Source organism: Xyrauchen texanus, chromosome 6 (assembly GCF_025860055.1).
Source record: "Xyrauchen texanus isolate HMW12.3.18 chromosome 6, RBS_HiC_50CHRs, whole genome shotgun sequence".
In the NCBI taxonomy this organism is placed as follows: Eukaryota; Metazoa; Chordata; class Actinopteri; order Cypriniformes; family Catostomidae; genus Xyrauchen; species Xyrauchen texanus.
This window is the reverse complement of record NC_068281.1, coordinates 32216702-32236980: the sequence shown is the minus strand read 5'-3', so window position 1 is coordinate 32236980 and position 20279 is coordinate 32216702. Positions and strand designations below refer to the sequence as shown.

General features: G+C 37.3%; 1 protein-coding gene across 5 annotated transcripts in view; it reads right to left on the bottom strand.

The window, feature by feature from the left end:
* Positions 1–20279, bottom strand: part of LOC127644694 (receptor-type tyrosine-protein phosphatase F-like) — a 279674-nt gene that overhangs the window by 148715 nt on the left and 110680 nt on the right. For all 5 annotated transcript variants that reach the window (XM_052128010.1, XM_052128009.1, XM_052128011.1 and 2 more), the window contains exon 2: positions 10548–10711. In XM_052128010.1, the coding sequence (XP_051983970.1) occupies positions 10548–10644 (97 nt within the window). In that variant the 5' untranslated portion in view covers positions 10645–10711. The remainder of the gene's footprint in view (positions 1–10547; positions 10712–20279) is intronic.

The following is a 20279-nucleotide window of genomic DNA, read 5'->3' as shown; positions in this document are numbered from 1 at the left end:
CACAGATACCACTTTTTCTCTTCCGATCTGATTCAGATATCGGAAATCTCAGTATCAGCAGATACTGATCCCAAGCCGATACCAGTGATTTGTTTTACATAATAGGTTTAGAATATCTTTACATTATTGTGTGGAACTAATTGGCAGTACCCTTTAATATCAAAAGAAACACAAACTACACATTATTTCTAATATAAATGTGTAGCTGATTAAGAAAATAGTATATTGGTTAATGTAGCAGCAAAATTAACAGGAATTCCAATCTTCAAATCTTCAGTAGAAAAGAAACCAGTGTTTTATTTTTGCCTTTTTTTTCTTGTCTTTTTTTCCAAAAATGTTTCAACTTGCATCTGGACTTTAAATTATTCAGATCTCTTTTTTGTTCAATTTAGTTACATTTAAAAGACATCCGTCAAACTTTCATTCACACAGTTATTATTTGGAACCCATTCAACTTAAATATTGTTATCAATTGTAAACAAATACTAATGATGACAATAATAATAACAATAATAATAAAACATTGTTATTAATATTATAATAATTGACTTTTAATTTATATACAACAGTAATATATTTAAATCATGCACCTTTTAAACCCTCACGCTTTCATTTTGACATTCTAAACTCTCCAGGAAGTCCTGTATGTGTCTGTTTGTTAGCAAGTTCACAGTAGTTTAATTTGCTTCTTATTCAAATTCTGGTAAAATGCACCTCTGGTGCCGTTCTAAATGCATATTATAAGTAAACCTAACTATTGAGCATCTACAGCTGAGATGCTGCTCTTGAGTAGAGCTCAAATATTGTGCACCGCTGTGAAGTCGGTGAAATAGCCGCGAGTGCATCACCAGCCTGTGCAAGTTTGTGTCAACAGAGCAGCACTATTCACTAACACGCTGGTGCTGCGCATTCTATATATTTATTTATTAATAAAGCCTTTTGTGATTCACAGAACTAATCGCATGACTTCAAGTGGCTTTGAATAAAATTCTCAAGTCATATGAGCTACTTTAATTGTGTTTTTATGGTTCTTTTATGTCATTTTTGGAGCTTGACAGTAACGAACATGACTAACACATTGGATCGGCTAATCGGACCAATAGCCGATCCGTTTAAAAGCTTCAGTATCTAGCCGATACTGATCCAGATATCGAATGGTGCATCCCTATTTTTTACTGACATATAACACTAGCTTTCTGTGAAGAGATCTCTAGAGCTGGTGCTGATGCGGTATGAGAGTCGGCATAATGTTGCCGATCCTAGTTTACCAGAACTAATGGAAACAACATTCTGACCTCCCATGTGATCATGTTGATGAGAGGCCAGTGACTTGTCATCTTCAAGTTGCTTTCTAAACATTTGCAGAGCTCATGTCTCGTAGCCAACAGATTGGAGTTGTGCAGTTGTGCCCTGAGCACATTTGTAAATTGAAAAGTGAGAGGTTCAAGGCTCAGGGTTACTTGATGCTCAAAGATACATTGTTGAAAGCAGAGGTCATAGAGGAGATGAGAGGGACCAGGCCTTGACCTCCCAGGTAGCTGTTCTGTCATCCAAGTCCTTTTGTATTAACCAACTCAATAAATCCACAGGCGTCAGAACAGGTGGCCTTGGACATTATTTTATGCAGTCTACATTCACGCTTTATACAGTGGCATGTGGCCAGTATAACGGGGATACAGACATGTGGGCCACAAATTCCTAACAAGATGAAAGAACTTTACTTTTACTTACAAATTAAATTTACTTGCGTCACTAAGTGGTGTCCATTTGCAAAATGGGTATTTGAGGAGTATTCCCTGAAGACGACTTACGTTGCAAAATGCATCAGAATTTTGTAGGAATGTTTTAAGCATTTATATAGCTTTTAAGAAAAAAAGGCTTTCAATTGGAGATGACAAATGGACACCAGCAATTAGCAGCATTCCCGTTCCACTGAAACACCCAATCCGGATCAAGTACATGAATCAATACACAAACCAGAGTGCCAACCATTCTTTCTCATTAAAAATGGATTAGCAAGTTACCATTTTCACTCGAGTGCTTAGCGGAAATGTGTCCGATGCTATAAGCTGCGGTTGTTTTAGTGAGTTTTAACTTTTCCATTAACTGGGTTTTAGATATTTTGCAAGATTTTGCTTTCTGTTAATTCTACATCAAGCCAGTCATTTTGCTATATCAATTCAATATCTCTGGTTTCCTTCATTAGCAAACACAATGGCTAAATCAAATGCATTGTCATCTACTGTACATCAAATGCTCATGGAGGCAAGCATGCTTTTAGGTGATGGTACGATTTGCTGTGGAAGTTGGAAGCTAGTAAACATTTAATTTTCAAAGGACTTGAAAGTGTACAACATTTAGGGATGCAGCATACTGAGAGCCACAGAAAGACGATAAATAAACGATCTGGAAAGTGGGTGAAAAATATATAAATAGAAATAAATTAACACCCACTGGGAAACCCTTTCCTAAGTGATCACCATGTAAGGCAGTAGTTGAGCATGCCACTTTCCAGATTGTTCAATTATTTAGGAGAATGTGGAGAACACAAACTCAGAGTACAATTATGCATTTCCACTCCTTCTGTGAAGTGCATTAAAGTAATGGCTTTCCTACTAAGACAGATTATTTTAAGGCTTGTGCATTCCCATGACCGGAACCCTAACTATACCCCCTTTAGAGCTGAGAGGAAGAAAGATTAAATAAAGTTCCCCATACTGCTTGAGTGGACCTAACACGACCACTGAAAATCATTTACTAAAAGCATTAGCTCAATGTTCCCTCATGAATCTTTGACAAGTTGATGAAATAAGGGCTTCTGTTAATAGAGGTAAACTGTATCATATGAACATGAGGTTTAGTGGAGGTTTAGCATTACTTCAGCCTTCAAACCGGTGCCCATCGAGGTGTCTTCAAAGCAGTTACTCAATATCAGTGGTATCCATTATCAACATGATATTGGATCAAAGGAGGAGACTGGCAATCAAGAGGAAATATTGCTACAACCTCATTACTAAGAATAAGTCTATTGTTCTATCATGAGGGCTGTCTCAAAGAGAAAACCTTCCTGTTTCGATAGAGCCATCAATATTAAAACATTTACTGGCACTAGATGCGAGTGCATTCCTACTGGGATATTGTTATGATGAGCACACACATAGAAACCATGAGAACAATAGGCTAGTGTCACCCTGGACCACACTATTGACTAAGGGTGAAACATTGTATATTTTCGACTAGTTGCGGGTTGCCTGAATGACAATGTAACAGATAGTCTCAATGAAGCCCTGTATAATTAGGCAAGCTCCGGGTTCACCTGAACGTGATCAGATGCATTTCTTAGGGGATGTTATTAAATAAAGCGTAAGATGCGATATTGCATCTTACGAAATGGAAAAGGATGCTGGGGTCTCGAGACATGTTTTTAAAAGGTGGACTATTTTTCACTTGACATTCTTAAAAATGCATAGATTGTATAGCAAGAGGCTAAAGAGATGAGCCTCTGCTCATCTGAATGTGTATGGCTACAGCTGCGGTGCTTTATAAAGGCATGAATTTAAAAATGTAATTTGTGCGAGAGAAGGTTTTGTTGTGCAAAAAGTCAAACAGCTAAAGTGCTGCATGCTGTCAGCACACACAAAAAAGCACAGCTTCTAAAATAAAAATGTAAGAAATCTAGATATATTACTTGACCTCACTAATCGACAAGTCAATTGTTGGATGAGTAGATGACCATTGTGAAAAACCCCTACTCTTGGCAAAAGGACAATTGAGACATGAGATGGCGAAAGGCAGCAAAAAGCCAAAAAACTAGACAGAAAATGGGTACAGGAAGTTCTGGGTGCACTCAGAAGCTTAAAGCAGCTAGGCACTATGAAAGATTAAGCAGCCGTGAAATATCACCAAATTGGAATTATTTTGAAAGGTTAACCTAAAGTGATCACCTGTGACCGTTCCAGAGAATCTCTGGAGTCTGCGTACTTCAGGTACAAGGTTACCAAAGGGTAAAAAAAATTACACAAACATAAAAGGTTGTAATGCAGGCTACTTTTTATTTGCTTTGACCTGCACATGATCGAAGTTAACCTTTTCCCTCAGAGTCGATATATATTAGTTGATGGTGAGCTGAAGGAGAAATGGAAACTTTCAGCTACAGTGGAACACAGTAAGACTTAGTGAAATGAAAATGTAGAAATGGGAATTCTGCCCAAGGCTAAGTTTGATTTTTCAAACAAGCTTTAAAACTCGTTCCTTTGCTCATTTGTTTATTAAAAAGTTGTGGAACAGTTAAACTACTTTTATCGTCAAATAAAGCTATGCAAAAACAAAACCTCTTGGTGTCTAGCTATCCATTCAAATCCAGGGATGCAAACTCATGAAAAAGGTGAGAAAGGTAGGTGTTCCAGAGGTCCTGTATATTTTCAGTTGAGTTTTGTTGTTGTATTTAAAGCTTTGTGTTTCCCATCCACCATATGAAAGTTCATAAGTCTCATCAACTTCTCAGCTACAGCACACTAGTTGCACTAGTTGAGGTATCATTTATGTCTTTTATGCTTTTCAATGCTTATGGTTAAAGGTGCTATATGTAACACTGACAACAAGCATTTGAAATGGGTACTACAGTCCAAATTCTAAATATTGGAGAGTTGTCTGCCCCGCCCTTGACTCGAAGCTCGTGCGGGTTGCCAGAATTAGCCAACTCAGCATCTGTTTTAAAGGATTTCTGGGCTTTAAGTTGTCTCCATCTTCCACAGGCATCTCCAGTATTTATCCTTGTTTTACTACGCCTCTGATCGTGGTGGATTTTAGACAGATGGTGAGGCTTTTTATGTCAGGTGGGAACTGTTATCTCTGTTATCTCTGGTTTGTTTGCTGGCTTCCATGGCTGCAGCATGCAGTGTTGTTTGGTGAGTGGGCAGTGGGTGGGATCACACAGGCAAAACATAAACATAAATTCCAGCCCAGAATTGAAACTTAAAAGTAGAATATACTGGCTGTAGCATTGTTATCAGTGAAGCTTTTATATACTTCTCTAATTACATATATTGGACATTTTATGAATTATTACAGTAAAAAAATATGACATATAGCACCTTTAAGAATTTACAACAATTTCATAACCCTACATGAGCAATAATAAAAGTCATGCTTGCTTTAGCAAGCACCAATAACTAACATTTAAAGGCATAATGTTGGCAGCTTGCAATATAGCCAATCCTCAATATGGCACCAACAGTGTCTAATATGGAAACAACAGTTAACACAGTATAAATTATCTTACAGTTTTGAGAAGTCATTTTACACACTGGTGATAAAATGTTTGCCTCTAGGGAAATACAAAATATTCAACTTCAGGCACCTAGAGTGCATGCATGCATTGCATACTTTTGCAAGAATGTCTGAAAGGAGCCTGTTTAGAATACCGGCTCATGAAATGCAGTTCAGTATTGTCAGTCTATGCAATTCTGGAGGTCTATGTAAAGCCAAGTGTGCAGGTCACATTGTACAAGAATAAAGTACATTAGTCACTGACAATTCTGGGGTCAGCACAAAGGGTACGAAATAAAGGTTAACAGAAGAGGATGAGGAAAAGCCAGCTCTGATGAGAAGCAGGGGGGAGTATAAACATCACACAACAAAATGTCATAAGCTCTCAGATGCATGTAAGTACTTACATGATTAACTTTTCAAGTTTGTGGTTACATAAAAATGCTTTATTGACATTGACACTCTCTTCTAAGATAAACCCTCAGTAAACATCTGGTGTCAAGTAACGTGTTAATGGGATACGAGAACAATAGTGTTTTTTTTATTTTTCAAATTTAATATAGTTTTTATTATCAATTATTTTACAAGCATAACATTTTAAGTGAAACGTTTAATTGAAAAATGTACAAAAATCTGTTGTCTTTGCATTTGGTATGGGTCTGTAAACCGTCTGGTCATTTAATTTTTATTTTAGAAAGAGAAACTAATTAAGGAAAAATATATATTTTATTATTATTATTATTATTATTATTATTATCATCATCTTTAAATATTCCAAAATTGGAAAAACTTGAAAAAAAATTATTTTTCATTTTCTCCTTTGCTTCAAGGAAATGATAAATTGTATAAAAACAAAAACAGAAAATGCTTGATTTCTCAATGTGTTATGTACACATTGTGTATTTTGGACAGATCCATGTGCTTTCAGCAATCAGATGATACATATATCACATTTCAGGTGAGAATGAAACAAATTTGCCTACTAATCTAACCTTTTTTAAATCTCATTTTTTTTCAGCGTCTTGTGCAAGAGTGCAGCATATTTAGACAACGTGTAAAGTTAAAAAGAACTTAAATTGCTAAAAACGCTAAACTTGACTGACCTCATTCAGCGGATCAATTCCTTGTGGAATAGCACAGTTTTTGACAGAACACTGTCAGTGCTAGAGAATTAGCTGATGAATTGGAAAACAGACTTTAAATGAAGTCATCGTCACATCAGCGATATTATAAGGTGTAAGTGCCATGGAAGGATGACATACGTACATGTATGATGGTTCAAATGTTTTTTATGGCTGCCCTTGAGTGAAGGACACTAGATGATCTTGTCATCAGATGACAGTGCTCTATCAGGGCCATGGATGAGGGTTTGATGATCTGTGATCGACCATTTAAATTAAGCTATAGGTCTAGCCCTTATTAACCTTAGCTGACCAGTCCTTTAATCCACTCCTGTGATATTGCTGTTCTGCCTTATGCAAACCATCTGCCATCTCTTTTCCTCTTTTTCTCTCTTTTCTTCATCTCTTCTCTGGTGGCTGTCATTGAAGGATCACAGCTGGGAACTAACAAAATTACCTTCCAAGTGGCACTCGATTAAGTATACGGTTACTTTTAATTAAAAAGAATCAATTTCTATCCCTGTCAATTTCACTCAGTGACCATATGGACACTTGAAAACACAATCCAATTTGCCACCAACCACCCATTCGACCCTGCCCAATCCATCGGGAAAACAACACCTCTTTAATTGACTTACAGAGTTGGTTTCCTACAAAGTGCTCCAATTTAAAATGCAAAGGGTGCTCTTTGAAAACAATCCATAACAGTCAAGTAATTCTAACAGCAAGTCATAAGCAAATGGACATAAGTGTAGTTAGAATTGGAACACCATCAACCAGTAGTTTTGAACAAAAAAAAATTAAGATCGCAGTAAATTGCATTTCCTGTGTCAATGTATTTCCCCTTGAAATGGGAAGTTGGGGTGTGACATATCGATGGGCTTTTGTATATCTTTCAAAAGCACTCTAGCATATAGGCGGTCTCAGAGCTAACAGACATGGATTTCATGGGGACTTTATGTTAAAAAATTAGCATAACTGTGATCCAAATTCAATCTTTCCATTTTGTTTGAGATTTCTGAGGTACCTTCTATTTTGTCCAAAGAATTTAATTATCCACAACCTTCTTGCCATTAGAGAGCTAGGGAATTACATTAAAGAAATAATCAATATATGAACACATGGTTGTGGACTGCCTCTTTCAACATCCAAAGACAAAGAGCATGAGGAAAATTCCACTACAACAGAGAGATGAGGAAAAAAAAAGTAGTTTGTCAAATACAGCTAAATCAGATATGCAACATGACTTGAAGAACCTTGAAAAAACCTTGTTCTGCCATTTCTTTGCAGTAGGCTTCAAAAGTGTTTGGTTTTTACTCATCAGACTTTTGACAACATGTAAACGTATTGCAACTGAAAACTAAAGCTTTTAAGAAAACTGAGAAAGGGACATCATCACATATATTATATACACACACATGATTTGAGATTGTACATTTTATATTCATATTTCACTTTTCATAATTTTAACCACATTTTAGCTTGATACAATGATACAAGCTGTTGTCACTGTTTGAAATGTAATGAACCTAATGAAAATAGAAAATATTTACAGTGTTTTCTGAAGTTAAACTTTTTCACAATTTATGATTTGGGCCTTTTAAATATTTATGTATTTACACATTTATTACACTTACTACATTCCTTCATTTTGCAACATGTTTAAAGGCACTTTTGCGATATACATGGAGTTTACATTGATAACTATAACAAGCGCTAAATCGGTACTGTCTCTATGAGAGATCAGCTCCACAAGCAAATGTTTACAGCTGATTGAGTGCAGCACACATTAAAGAGAAAGATTTTGCACAGTGGTCAATTTCCTTCAGGGCACGTGATCACGAGAAACAAAACACTGTAAAAGATGAAGCTGAATCCAGCTTCTTAAACAGCTTCTTATTCAGTGAAGGTTTGCAGCGCTCAAGTTCTTCTCTGCCAATATAAAACTCAAGCTCTGGAGAATAAAATCGGAATATTTACTTGCCAGTGGCTGATAAAATACATATTTTAGTCACACAGTGTGAAATTTGGTCGCATATGTGAGTGATTTAATCACTAGAGGGCTGATGCATGTGAAGGCCTGGAATTCCCGTGATGCATTATATAACTCAAGTATAGTTCAAGATGAATATATTTCACCACATACACTCACTGTAAATGTTTGTTCAAATCATGATACAAGTTAGCACTTGATGTGTCACGTCAGAACAGCTACAGATAAGTTTTATTTCTTTCAGCTATATTCAGATCATTTTCTGAAAGTCTGCCTCTTAAAAAACGAATTCAATGATTGAAGGCTGTAATTTAGACCCTAGACACAAAGTTTAAAAAAAGCAATTGTAAAACAGAATTCATATAAGAAAGTTGGTAATCTTTGTATATCTCAAATGAAACATATCCACCAAAACAGGATTCATAAAAGAGCCTGCACTCTCCTAGAAGCAACGAACCACTGCAATCTGAGTAAACCTTTTTAAACATTCAGCCCGTGAATAAGAATCTGCCTTAATTTTTCATTTGTCTGATTTAGGTAAGATGTGTTAGCATGGTGATCAGTGTTTGAGATGCTCCACCCTGTATATCTTGCTCCACTGCCCTATAATTCAGACAGTGGCAAAGTTCTGTTCTGTCATGTTTAGCAACTAAACCCTCACTGATTACAGACAACAACATAAAAAAAGCCAATTTGTGGTAGTCAATATTTGAACCTCCTTGCTATTTTTAGAATTGTATTTGTTTTGATCTATCTTCAAAGAAGTAATTATATCTGAGGGATGCCACCAAAGCGCAGTGTCAGGCTTGGAGCAATCGGTCTGTCCACACCAGGCAGGACATGACACCGAGCAATCACAGACGGAACAGTCGGTTTATTGAACGCAACTAATTTTCTCCCTTAAGCTCCGTAATGCTTTCTACGGCAAACACAGAGGGGGTAAATACACAATCACACACACACACACACGCACGCACGCACGCGCGCGCGCGCGCACACACACAAACACACAAACACACACACACACACACACACACACACACACACACACACACACATTGGTGCGGCTATCCATATGAGGACTCTCCACAGACATAATTATTTTTATGCTGTACAAAATATAGATTCTTAAAGCGTTTACCAGATTACAGTGTTTACAGGTGTTACGTTGTCATGACAACAAAGTCAAAAACAGATCTGGTTCATAAGCAATATTATCACACTAAAATCATGTTAGCATGTGTAATGTTTATGTTAACGAGCGACGAGTCGGGTTTTGAACAAACCCCTAGCCCTAATTATAAGTAATAGTGGCGCTTCCCTTAGCAAACTCAACTAATGAGAATTTCACATCAAATGGTTCACTTAAAAATTAAAGACAGATATAATGGGATGTTCTGGATTTGAAAGAGTTAAAACATTAAGGGATTTTTCAAGTGGCTTAAAATACAGAGAGGGTTACTTTGCATCTAAGATCTTTTTGAAAAAGACTTCTTCGAGATAGCACAGGCGAGATTTTGAATCACAAAGGCTTTCTGACTTTGAAAGTGGCAAAAGGAGTGTCAAGAAGAGAAACTTCAGGTAACTCAAGTTGGCGCCACCTCTGAATGACTTGATAGATTTAAAGGTTAAATGCAGTGGGTGAAAGAGAAAGACACCATGCAAGCCGGTGTGAAAGTGAGAGGCCTAATGGAATTACAGCAGCCTTGTGACAGTAGTGCAGACAGGTCACATGGTGAATTAAATGGCTCTCTGACCTGTGCCAGAACTGAGCCTTGACCTCCGCTCAACCCACGGCACCCGCAACATTGCCATGTCACTCATGGCGCATCTCAGCAACCCGAACGCTCATTCACAAGGACAATGAAGCTGAGCGGCCCACACAGTGTGGTATTGCGCTGCTCTTTGAATCACAGCAACATCAAAATGCATCGCTCATCTAAGCTTGAGTGCACTGAAGAAACCTGAAAAAGGTGAACAGACAAGCGGCAGGGTTAGAGAGCAGCGAAAGCATTGTTTGTATTTTGGGTTCATTTCGTGCCTTGCGAGTGAAACATTAGTGTGTTCACCCATGCTTGCAAACAATTCCACAATGCCATGCACTTCCAATTTCACAAGGTACAGGCACAGGAAATATTAATAGTCAGCTGAAATGTTGTACTTACTTTCTGCCTGAGAAGACAACTGCACGCAGCTCAGCAGTAGCAGAAGAAGTAGCATGATGGGCAGCAGGGGCACTGACGGGCAAATATTAGGCACCATGTTCCAAGTTGGCACTGCTCCCCCACTGATCCCAGCACTGCTCTCTCACACAATCATAGACTAAAACCTGAAGAACACAGAGACAAACATACATTTAAGACACTTAAAGGGATAGTAAATAAATGACTGATTTTTCCTTTTGGGGTAACCATCCATATAAAACATTACCAACATGTACAAGTGAGGTGTGGCCATGATGAATAGAGTGGTCTGCCCAGGGGACACAAGGTTAATGAGGTAAGCAAACGCTATTTTATAAACTAAACTAAACCTCTAATCTGCTGCCGGTTAGCTAAATATCAAGAGGACATGAGAGAATTGGGAATTCCCAATTATCAACTGCTACTAAAGGTGCCCATTAAGATTCTAAAGTGTCTCAACACAGATGGCTCCAAATCTCCAGAAGTGTATCCTATTACTGTAGTCACACACACACACACAATCCAGTTCTCAAAGGATGAATGCTAGTTTAAATCAGTGCTCTTTTAATATAGGAGGACAACGCAACTGCAGCAATATGGCTAGTAGGGGCTGAAGGTGCTTTAAATACCTAAAAGAGAGAAACATAGAGAAGCACAGGACACAGAAAAGCCATTTCCAGCAGTTCTATTTAAACGATAATTCAAAGACCTTCGCACACCTGAAAAGTTATAGGTAGGTGCATAAGATAAAATATATTATCAATACAAAAAGAAAAAATCCTGCACACTACCATACTAGGGATGGGTATTTTGGTCATTGTCTACTCGAGTACATGGAATAATTACTTGTAGAGTACTCGAAGGGCAATGACATACATAATTGTATACATAATAACATGTCTGACAAATATCTTTGGTTGCTGCATTACGTCTTGTTGTTCCAGTGTATCGTCGATTCATTATTATAGACTGTTATAAATAATCTGTTACAAAATGTACAAAATATTGCATCATCAAAATATAATGCATTATATTTAGTCATTATGTTTAGTCATTATGTGAGTTTCTGCCCAACTCAATGAAATAATGTTTTTATCATTCTTTGTATGAATTAATAATTTTATCATCTTAGAAACATTGCAAGGCTGCGCCCTATGTTATCATTCTTGGTGTCTGAAAAACTGATCAATACTTTTGTTTTCTCTCGCATTGACTATTGCAATGCTCTCCTTGCCGCAGTCTCAAAATCTACATTAAATAATTTGCAATATGTGCAAAACTCGGCAGCCAGAATCCTGACAGGGGCCAGGGCAAGTGACCACATCACTCCTATCTTGGAATCCTTGCACTGGCTCCCTGTCAGGTTCAGTGTTGATTTTAAAAGGATTGTGCTTACCTACAAGACTTTGCATGGTTTGGTTCCCCAATATTTGATCTCCGCTCCTCTAAATCAGTTTTTTTAACTGTTCCTCAGACTCGTTTACGCTCTGTGGGTGACAGGGCATTCTCTTCTTATGGAACTCTCTACTCTGTCTTTTAGTGAGTTAAAAAAAAACGTATTTTTTTCATGGCTTTTAATTGATACTATTGTGTTTAATTAATTTTATACTATCACTTTATTTACTGTGTTTTATCATTAGTTGTTTTGATATTCATGTTTTATCCATTTGCATAAAGCTCTGTATTTTTATATTTCCTTTCTACGTAAAGTGCTTTAAATGTGCCACAGTTAATAATAAAGTTAATTCTTATTAAAGAATGTGCACGATGCTCGTCTGTCTGATCTTCCTTCAGCTTACCATAGTAATCTTAGTAAGTGCACATCAGTTATTTTTGTGACAGTCTGAACCGTCTTAACAGGAGATGCAATAACCATTGCATTTTTAATATGCGTGGTAAGATGAAGTTCAGTTTTGAAGATGCTGCATTACCTTCCAATTAGTTGCGCTCTGTCTAATTGTTTGGAACTCTCACCTGCTGTATATGTGCTGTTTTAACGCACTGAGTCCACTGCCTGTGTGTGTGTGTGTGTGTGTGTGTGTGTGTGTGTGTGTGTGTGTGTGTGTGTGTGTGTGTGTGTGTGTGACCAACTTGGAAACTTATGCGGAAATCTTCAACTCCCAAGATGCAGGTGTGTGTTATGTCACGCAAACATTTCGGCATCCAGGGCAGGGAAGTTTACAGTCAGTGACAAACATTCACTTTTATTAAATCATATTAATTCATGAGTCAATGTCTTAATCTTACATTAAAGGATAATAATTAAACGTGTTTAACTTTTGCAGAGACAGGTGTTCAAAACATGGTTAATTCCACTCTTTTTTTAATTATCGTAATGATAGCATTGCAGCATGGTATAGAAGTTTGTGCTATGAGACGTCTCTGGCAATCAATGTACCCCTCAAAACCACAACATAATAAATCTCATAATTAAAAATAAGCTCCTTCTTTTGACACGTTTGTGTTTAGTTGTCTGGCAATTGTCACTGAATTTCAAATTAAGTAAAAAAAAGTCACATCATCCGGATCACCATCGATCATCTTTTTCATGATCGATCAATGCTGCCACGTCCAAGTACCCAAGTACTAGTGCCCAGCCAAATACCATACCTTGTAAAACAAGATCAAGAATTTATTTGCAACGGTTTGGTCACACGACCTTAATCAGGCATACATCTGATGATGCCCCAAATAAATTCTTGATCATGTTTTGCAAGCTCTGGTAGTGTGCAGGATTTATTATTTATTTTTTATTTTTTTGATAAACTCTTTGACAAACAGGTCTTTTTAAAATTTTAAAGAATCTCATGAAAATGGTCAAGAAATGTCTGGATCATATTCGATCCCAAAATCAAAAGAAAACAATATATATTTTGCATCAACACATGTACTGAATGTATTTATTTGATGTATTGTGACCAGTGTCAGAAATTAAATAAAAGGTGCAATATGTAACACTTCATGTAATATTCGTCTTTTTTTTTGCCAATGTGTGAACGGCTTGTAACGCAACTTAAAACATTATACCTCCTTAGACTTCCTAGGTTGCCTATTAAAGCCTGTAGACTGATTTTCATGTTGCTTTTTCTAGGAAAATCCAAAGGACATGATGTTTATGCATGCTCCCGAGAGCCTTGCCTCAGTAATAGCTCTTCAACAGACAGTCTGCAACATTAGGTAACGTTATCTTAGAGATGGAATCCAGCCAACACCGACTCCTACACAAACTCAAACTCCGAGTAAGCCAAAAAAAAATAAAAATAAATGTATCAACATTTATAATGTACGGTCTATTTGATAGAACAGCTACTGTCATCATCCACCACATTTAGCTGACAACTATTGATAAAGCTTAATGCGTCGTATAAATGCAGTCAATGTATCATGCAAAGAAAAGAGATTACTTTAAACTACAGTCTTGCATAGTCAGACCTATATCCACACTAGTGCTGCACGAGTAATCATATCGCAATCGTGATGTCAGCCTGTGCGATTATATGACGGCAAAATGCTGCAATTTTATTAAATAAATAAGTGCAAGTGTGGACGTGACAGCCCATTTTCTACACAGCTAATAAAAAGATGACCAGTCTATAATGATGACATGTGAGATGAGCACTGCAGCTCGAGTGTCTGATAGAAGCACAGATCACAGAAGCGTGATATATCTTTATTTCATCCGTATTATTTGAAGCTTAATTAAGGGAGTATGCCATGTAAATAAGCACAAACTCCAAAACTGTCATTTTCTGTGCGGTCAGAGCTGCTTCAACCAGTCGCGGAAGCGACCCAGTCTGAGCGGGAGAGATTTAAATTTCTGACGCCTGATGCACACTTTAACATGGAGATGCTCGTCTCTCACCACAGCTGTCTGCAGCTCGCAACGTCATCATGGAGATCATCGTGATAAGATCAATCTTGTGTGAAAAATAACACAACAACAACAACAACAACAACAACAACAACAACAACAACATCATATATATAGGTTTTGGATAGACAAGATTGACAAATGCTTATCAATAATACTCTTATGGCTAAAATGTTTACAGTGTTCAGTGACTAAAATATCAGTATAACTAAATGTTACTAAAATATGACTAAAATGTCAACAGTTTTCATTGACTAAAACTACATACAAAATGCCCAGATGTTGTAAAACAAAACAACTAAAAACAATAAATTAAAGAATAATTAAAAATAAAAAAACAGCTGACAAAATTAACACTAGTATTCAGTTTCCAGGTCAATAGAAGTGTATTAATTCAAAGCCAAAATTTACGTGTTTTTAACGTCACTTTTTTTTATCAGTATGGTACCACCTCCGCCTCATTTTGAGCCAGGAAAAACCCAGGTTATAAGGCGGTATTTTGGCTTTAAGATAACCGACACTGAGCAGAGAGAGGTACTGTGCAAAATTAAAGTTGCTACATCATGTGGCAACACAACGAATTTATATCAGCACCTGAAACAGCACAGAGAAAAGTAGAAAAGTGAGATTTCAGAAAATGATCCACACACTGAACAAGAGATACCAGCGATAAGTAGAACTTTTTAGAAAGAGGATTTGGAAATACCAGTTGTCATTAAAAAACAACAACAACAACAACCGTTTTAGTGGTTTGAGTGAACCACACTTTTATACAAAGTATATGTTACATCCTGATTAAATGTCCCTGTTTGTTTGGACAATCTTAATTTCATGAAAATTTGTATGTTCTTATTTATTGTTCTATTTTATTTAGGTGTAATATTGAGAAAATAACAAATTTGCAGTAATGCAAAGATGTTATTATTTCATTTAGTAAAAATATCATTTTAATTTGAAAACACTGTTCATTTATAATTGTTTTTGTTGCTAGTTTTTATGTTTGAGTTGAGAAATACACATTCTAGCATTATCCGTAATTTATTTGTGCATTTTCCTTGATAACCAAGCAAGTTGACTCATGATACCATTTGGTTATTATAATCGCAAAATTAGCCTCAATAGTCGCAATATGACATTTTCCCCAAATGGAGCAGCCCTAATCCACAATTAAGTTTTAGCCCTGTTCTATCACTGGAGAGTCAAATATAATATACAGTCTCAAAGTTTGTAGAAAAACAATCATAACATATAATTTACAACAATTCTAATTATGCTACCTCATCTGCCAGCATGATGCCGGTGAATCACGTTCAGTCTCTTTGTACGTTACGTCATTGTTTGCGAGGAAACTCCTGGATAGTGACGAAGAGTTAACATTTTCCTCAGAAGAAGAGCGGGACTCGGATGAACGTTTATATTTTGATGAGAGACTTGATACAGCCGAGGATACAATTTCGGATGAGTAAGTCATTTAGTTTTACTCACATATTATTTGACATGCTCTTTTATATAAACATGTACATATTTTACTAGTGGGACCAGACTTGCCAGCTAGGATTCAGAGTATTGAAAATTTAAATATGTCCTAACAGGCAAGTTTTAGTTACATTTAAAATGTTGTTTTGGCTAAAGCAGGTATTTAAATTGTATGCTGTGTGATATAAATATGATATGTAATATGATATAAAAATAATATGAATGTTTAGATTATATTTAATCTAGTGTTTATGCTGCCTCATTATCATCAATGAAGCTTGTGTTCGCAAATATATGTTTGGGTGTAAATGTGTCAAATGTGATGTAAATATGCCCATATTAGAAAATCAGCATATTAAATGATTTCTGAAGGATCATGTGACACTGAAGACTGCAGTAATGATGCTGAAAATTCATCTTTGACCACAAATTGCATTTTACAATATATTCAAATAGAATGTTCTTTTAAATTGTAAAAAGAGTTCACAATATCATTGTGTTTACTGTATTTTGGATCAAATAAATGCAGTCTTCGTGAGCGGAAGAGAATTCTTTTAAATGGAAGTGTAGGTCTAAAATCGCCAGCTGTGAACCACTCTTCTTTTTTCCTCCCAAAAAAATGGAAAATCAATGGTTGCGCTATATATCCAACAGCATACGCAATTCAATGAATGAACACCACTCGGCTCCGAAGAAAAAATCTGAATGAGTTGTTGTGAGCCAAGTCAAGTCAAGTCAAGTGGTTTTTATTGTCGTTTCAACCATATACAGTTAGTACAGTACACAGCAAAACGAGACAACGTTCCTCCAGGACCATGGTGCTACATAAAAACAACAAAGGACCAACATAGGACCACATGAGACTACACAACGAAATAAAATACCTATATAAACTACCTATATAAAGTGCACGTGCAAACATGTGCAAAAAGTACGGGACAGTACAACAAATTACTGACAATGAACAGGACAATAGACAGTGCAGCGCCGACCAGTACTCAGTAGTGCAAAAGATGACAGTTTCTAAAAATGTAAACATAACATACTATGAGATAATGTTCTATGCACATAGCAGTTATTGAGGTAGCAGACAGTTATAAAGTGACAGTTATTAAAGTGCAACTCAGGACACGTGTGTGTGTGTCAAACCAGTCTCTGAGTATTGAGAAGTCTGATGGCTTTGGGGAAGAAGCTGTTACACAGTCTGGCCGTGAGGGCCCGAATGCTTCGGTACCTCTTGCCAGGCGGGAGGAGGAGTAAAGAGTTTGTGTGAGGGGTGTGTGGGGTCAGTCCACAATGCTGGTTGCTTCTGTGGATACAGTGTTTTTGTAAATGTCTTTGATGGAGGAAGAGAGACCCCAATGATCTTCTCAGCTGTCCTCACTATCCTCTGCAGGGCTTTGCTTGGTCCGAAGCGGTGCAAGTCCCAAACCAGGCAGTGATGCAGCTGCTCAGGATGCTCTCAATAGTCCCTCTATAGAATGTAGTGAGGATGGGGGTTGGGAGATGTGCTTTCCTCAGCCTTGAAGAAAGTAGAGACGCTGCTGGGCTTTCTTGGTGATAGAGCTGGTGTTGAGGGACCAGGTGAGGTTCTCCGCCAGGTGAACACCAAGAAATTTGGTGCTCTTGACGATCTCCACAGAGGAGCCGTCGATGTTCAGCGGAGTGTGTTCACCTTGTGCTCTCCTAAAGTCAACAACCATCTCTTTTGTTTTGTCGACATTCAGGGACAGGTTGTTGGCTCTACACCAGTTCGATCAGGCGCTGCACCTCCTCTCTGTATGCTGACTCGTTGTTCTTGCTGATGAGACGCACCGCGGTCGTGTCATCGGCGAACTTGATGATGTGATTCGAGCTGTGCATTGCTGCACAGTCGTGGAGTCAGCAGAGTGAACAGCAGTGGACTGAGCACACAGCCCTGGGGGCCCCAGTGCTCAGTGTGGTGGTGGTGGAGATGCTGTTCCCGATCCGGACTGACTGAGGTCTCCCAGTCAGGAAGTCCAGGATCCAGTTGCAGAGGGAGGTGTCCAGGCCCAGCAGGTTCAGCTTTCCAATCAGGTGCTGGGGAATGATTGTGTTGAATGCTGAGCTGAAATCTATGAAAAGCATTCGAACGTATGAGTCCTTATTGTCTAGGTGGGTGAGGGCCAGATGGAGGGTTGTGGTGATGGCATCGTCCGTTGAGCGGTTTGAGCGATCACGCAAACTGCAGTGGGTCTAGTGAGGGGGCAGCTGGGTCTTAATCTGCTTCATGACGAGCCTCTCGAAGCACTTCATGATGATGGGTGTAAGTGCGACGGGACGGTAGTCGTTGAGGCAGGACACTGAAGACTTCTTTGGCATGGGGATGATGGTGAAAGCAGCTAAATGTAAGTTTCTCTGTTGCGAAGACAATGCCAATTCAGAGAATTTGTTTAGGAAGAAATGTTCTGGAGTCAAAACCATATCCTTCTCTAAAAGGAATGATACGTCATGAGCATGCTGAGACCAGAAAGGAAATGTGCAGGACATTACCAGAAAAAAATTAAATATGTACCAAGTGCTCCCTGCGGATACAGTGCATACCAAAGCAGAGACATGAAGTCCATACATCTCATCCTTGTTTTCATTCACGTGAAAAATCACATGTGCATGCTCCAAAAGACAGAGGTGACATTCAGAAGTTAAAGGCAACACAAAAAAGGTGGTGGTATCATGACAAATGCTAGGAACCAGAGCATGTGAGCTAAGCGGAGCAGTGTGACACTCCACTCAATATCTCACTACAAGCGATTCATCAACTGAAAACATGGACCGGTACCATGAAAAATATTACAGGTAAAAGTGAAATTCATAATTGTTCTTCAGTTGGCTCCACAGAATGATTCTTACTGTAGATTTGATACATGAATAGGTTACTGATGCGGAGACATATACTAATGCTATCAGATTTTAGGTCTGTAAATTAAAATAAGAAATGTATCATCCTAAATTTTTGTTCAGTTGCTAAGGCCGTATTAAGTTATCCAGAAATTAGTAGTTAATGTTTTTCTTTTTCAGTACTGTTGCTTGATTAATATTCCCTTCACGTTTATATGTTCGAATTGTATTTTTTTTTTTATAAAGGACTGTGGTTAATTATATAATATTAGTAGATACGATGTGTCCCCTTTGATTTTCCTTGATATTTTTAAAGCAGCATAAAGTGAATCTGGACTTTATATGCATCAAACAATCATGTGTTGTGCATGCGCTCTGTACAGCTGGGTTTAACCAGTTCAACAAATTAAAAATATTCATCCTGCAAAAAGTGAGATTTTGTCCAGTATACTGTATATATTAGATTAAATCATGTTTAATGATTCCAAAACAAATAAATTATTAAAAAAAAAATTCTTCTATTGTACAACCATTTATGGCTTTTTTCTCTGCACATGAATGCAGCAAGCTATGTCAGAAGATGCTATCTAATAGTATCTAACAATATATTATTATTATCATCATTAGTATTTGTTTACAATTTATCATAACATTTCAGTTGAAAACTACTAAATTAACTGTGTGAAAGTCTAGATGTAAGTTCAAACATTCTTGAAAAAAAATAAATAAATACTGGTTTCTTTTCTATTGAAGACTAAAATTACTGTTAAATTTGCTGCTACATTATCCAGTATACTAACAAAATGTTTCTTATTAAGTTATACATTTATTGAAATAATGTGTAGCTGGAGGTTTGTGTTCTTTACATTTTAAAGAGCACACCCAAATGGTTCCACATAATAATGTAAAGATATTCTAAACCGTTTATGCAAAAACAACAACAATGGTATCGGCTTGGGATCGGTATCGGCCGATACTGTGATTTCCGATATCGGAAGAGAAAAAGTGGTATCAGTGCATCCCTAATTTAGAGTCAGTTTTTTTGCATTTCGCTTATCTTTAAGGTGTGGATTTGGCTTTGGGAATCTGACCAGCCACTTTATCTCAAACAGAAATCAAAAGCATCAGGTGGTCGATTAAGCGAGATAATTCCGCTATGAAATTCTCTATGCGAGAGTGGAAATCTACAAATCAAATGCTCAATTATAAAAGGGAGGCATGAAAGCAGAAAGCTGCACTGACATAAATGCAAAACAACAAGACCTTACTTGTCTATTAATTTATTATAAAATGGTAGTGTAGCCTACTAGCTCACCTTTTGCTGCACTACCATGTTTGCATAGTACATCCTTGTGCTTTCTGGCAATGTGACACATACGACTCCAAAAGGTTAATTCGTTCTTAACTTTGATTTATACTTTGAATTTATGTAGGCTGTAACGTTTGCAGCTTCAATAAATCAATGTTTGAACTCCATAAACTCAGGCCTATTGCTTATTTCTCAGGTT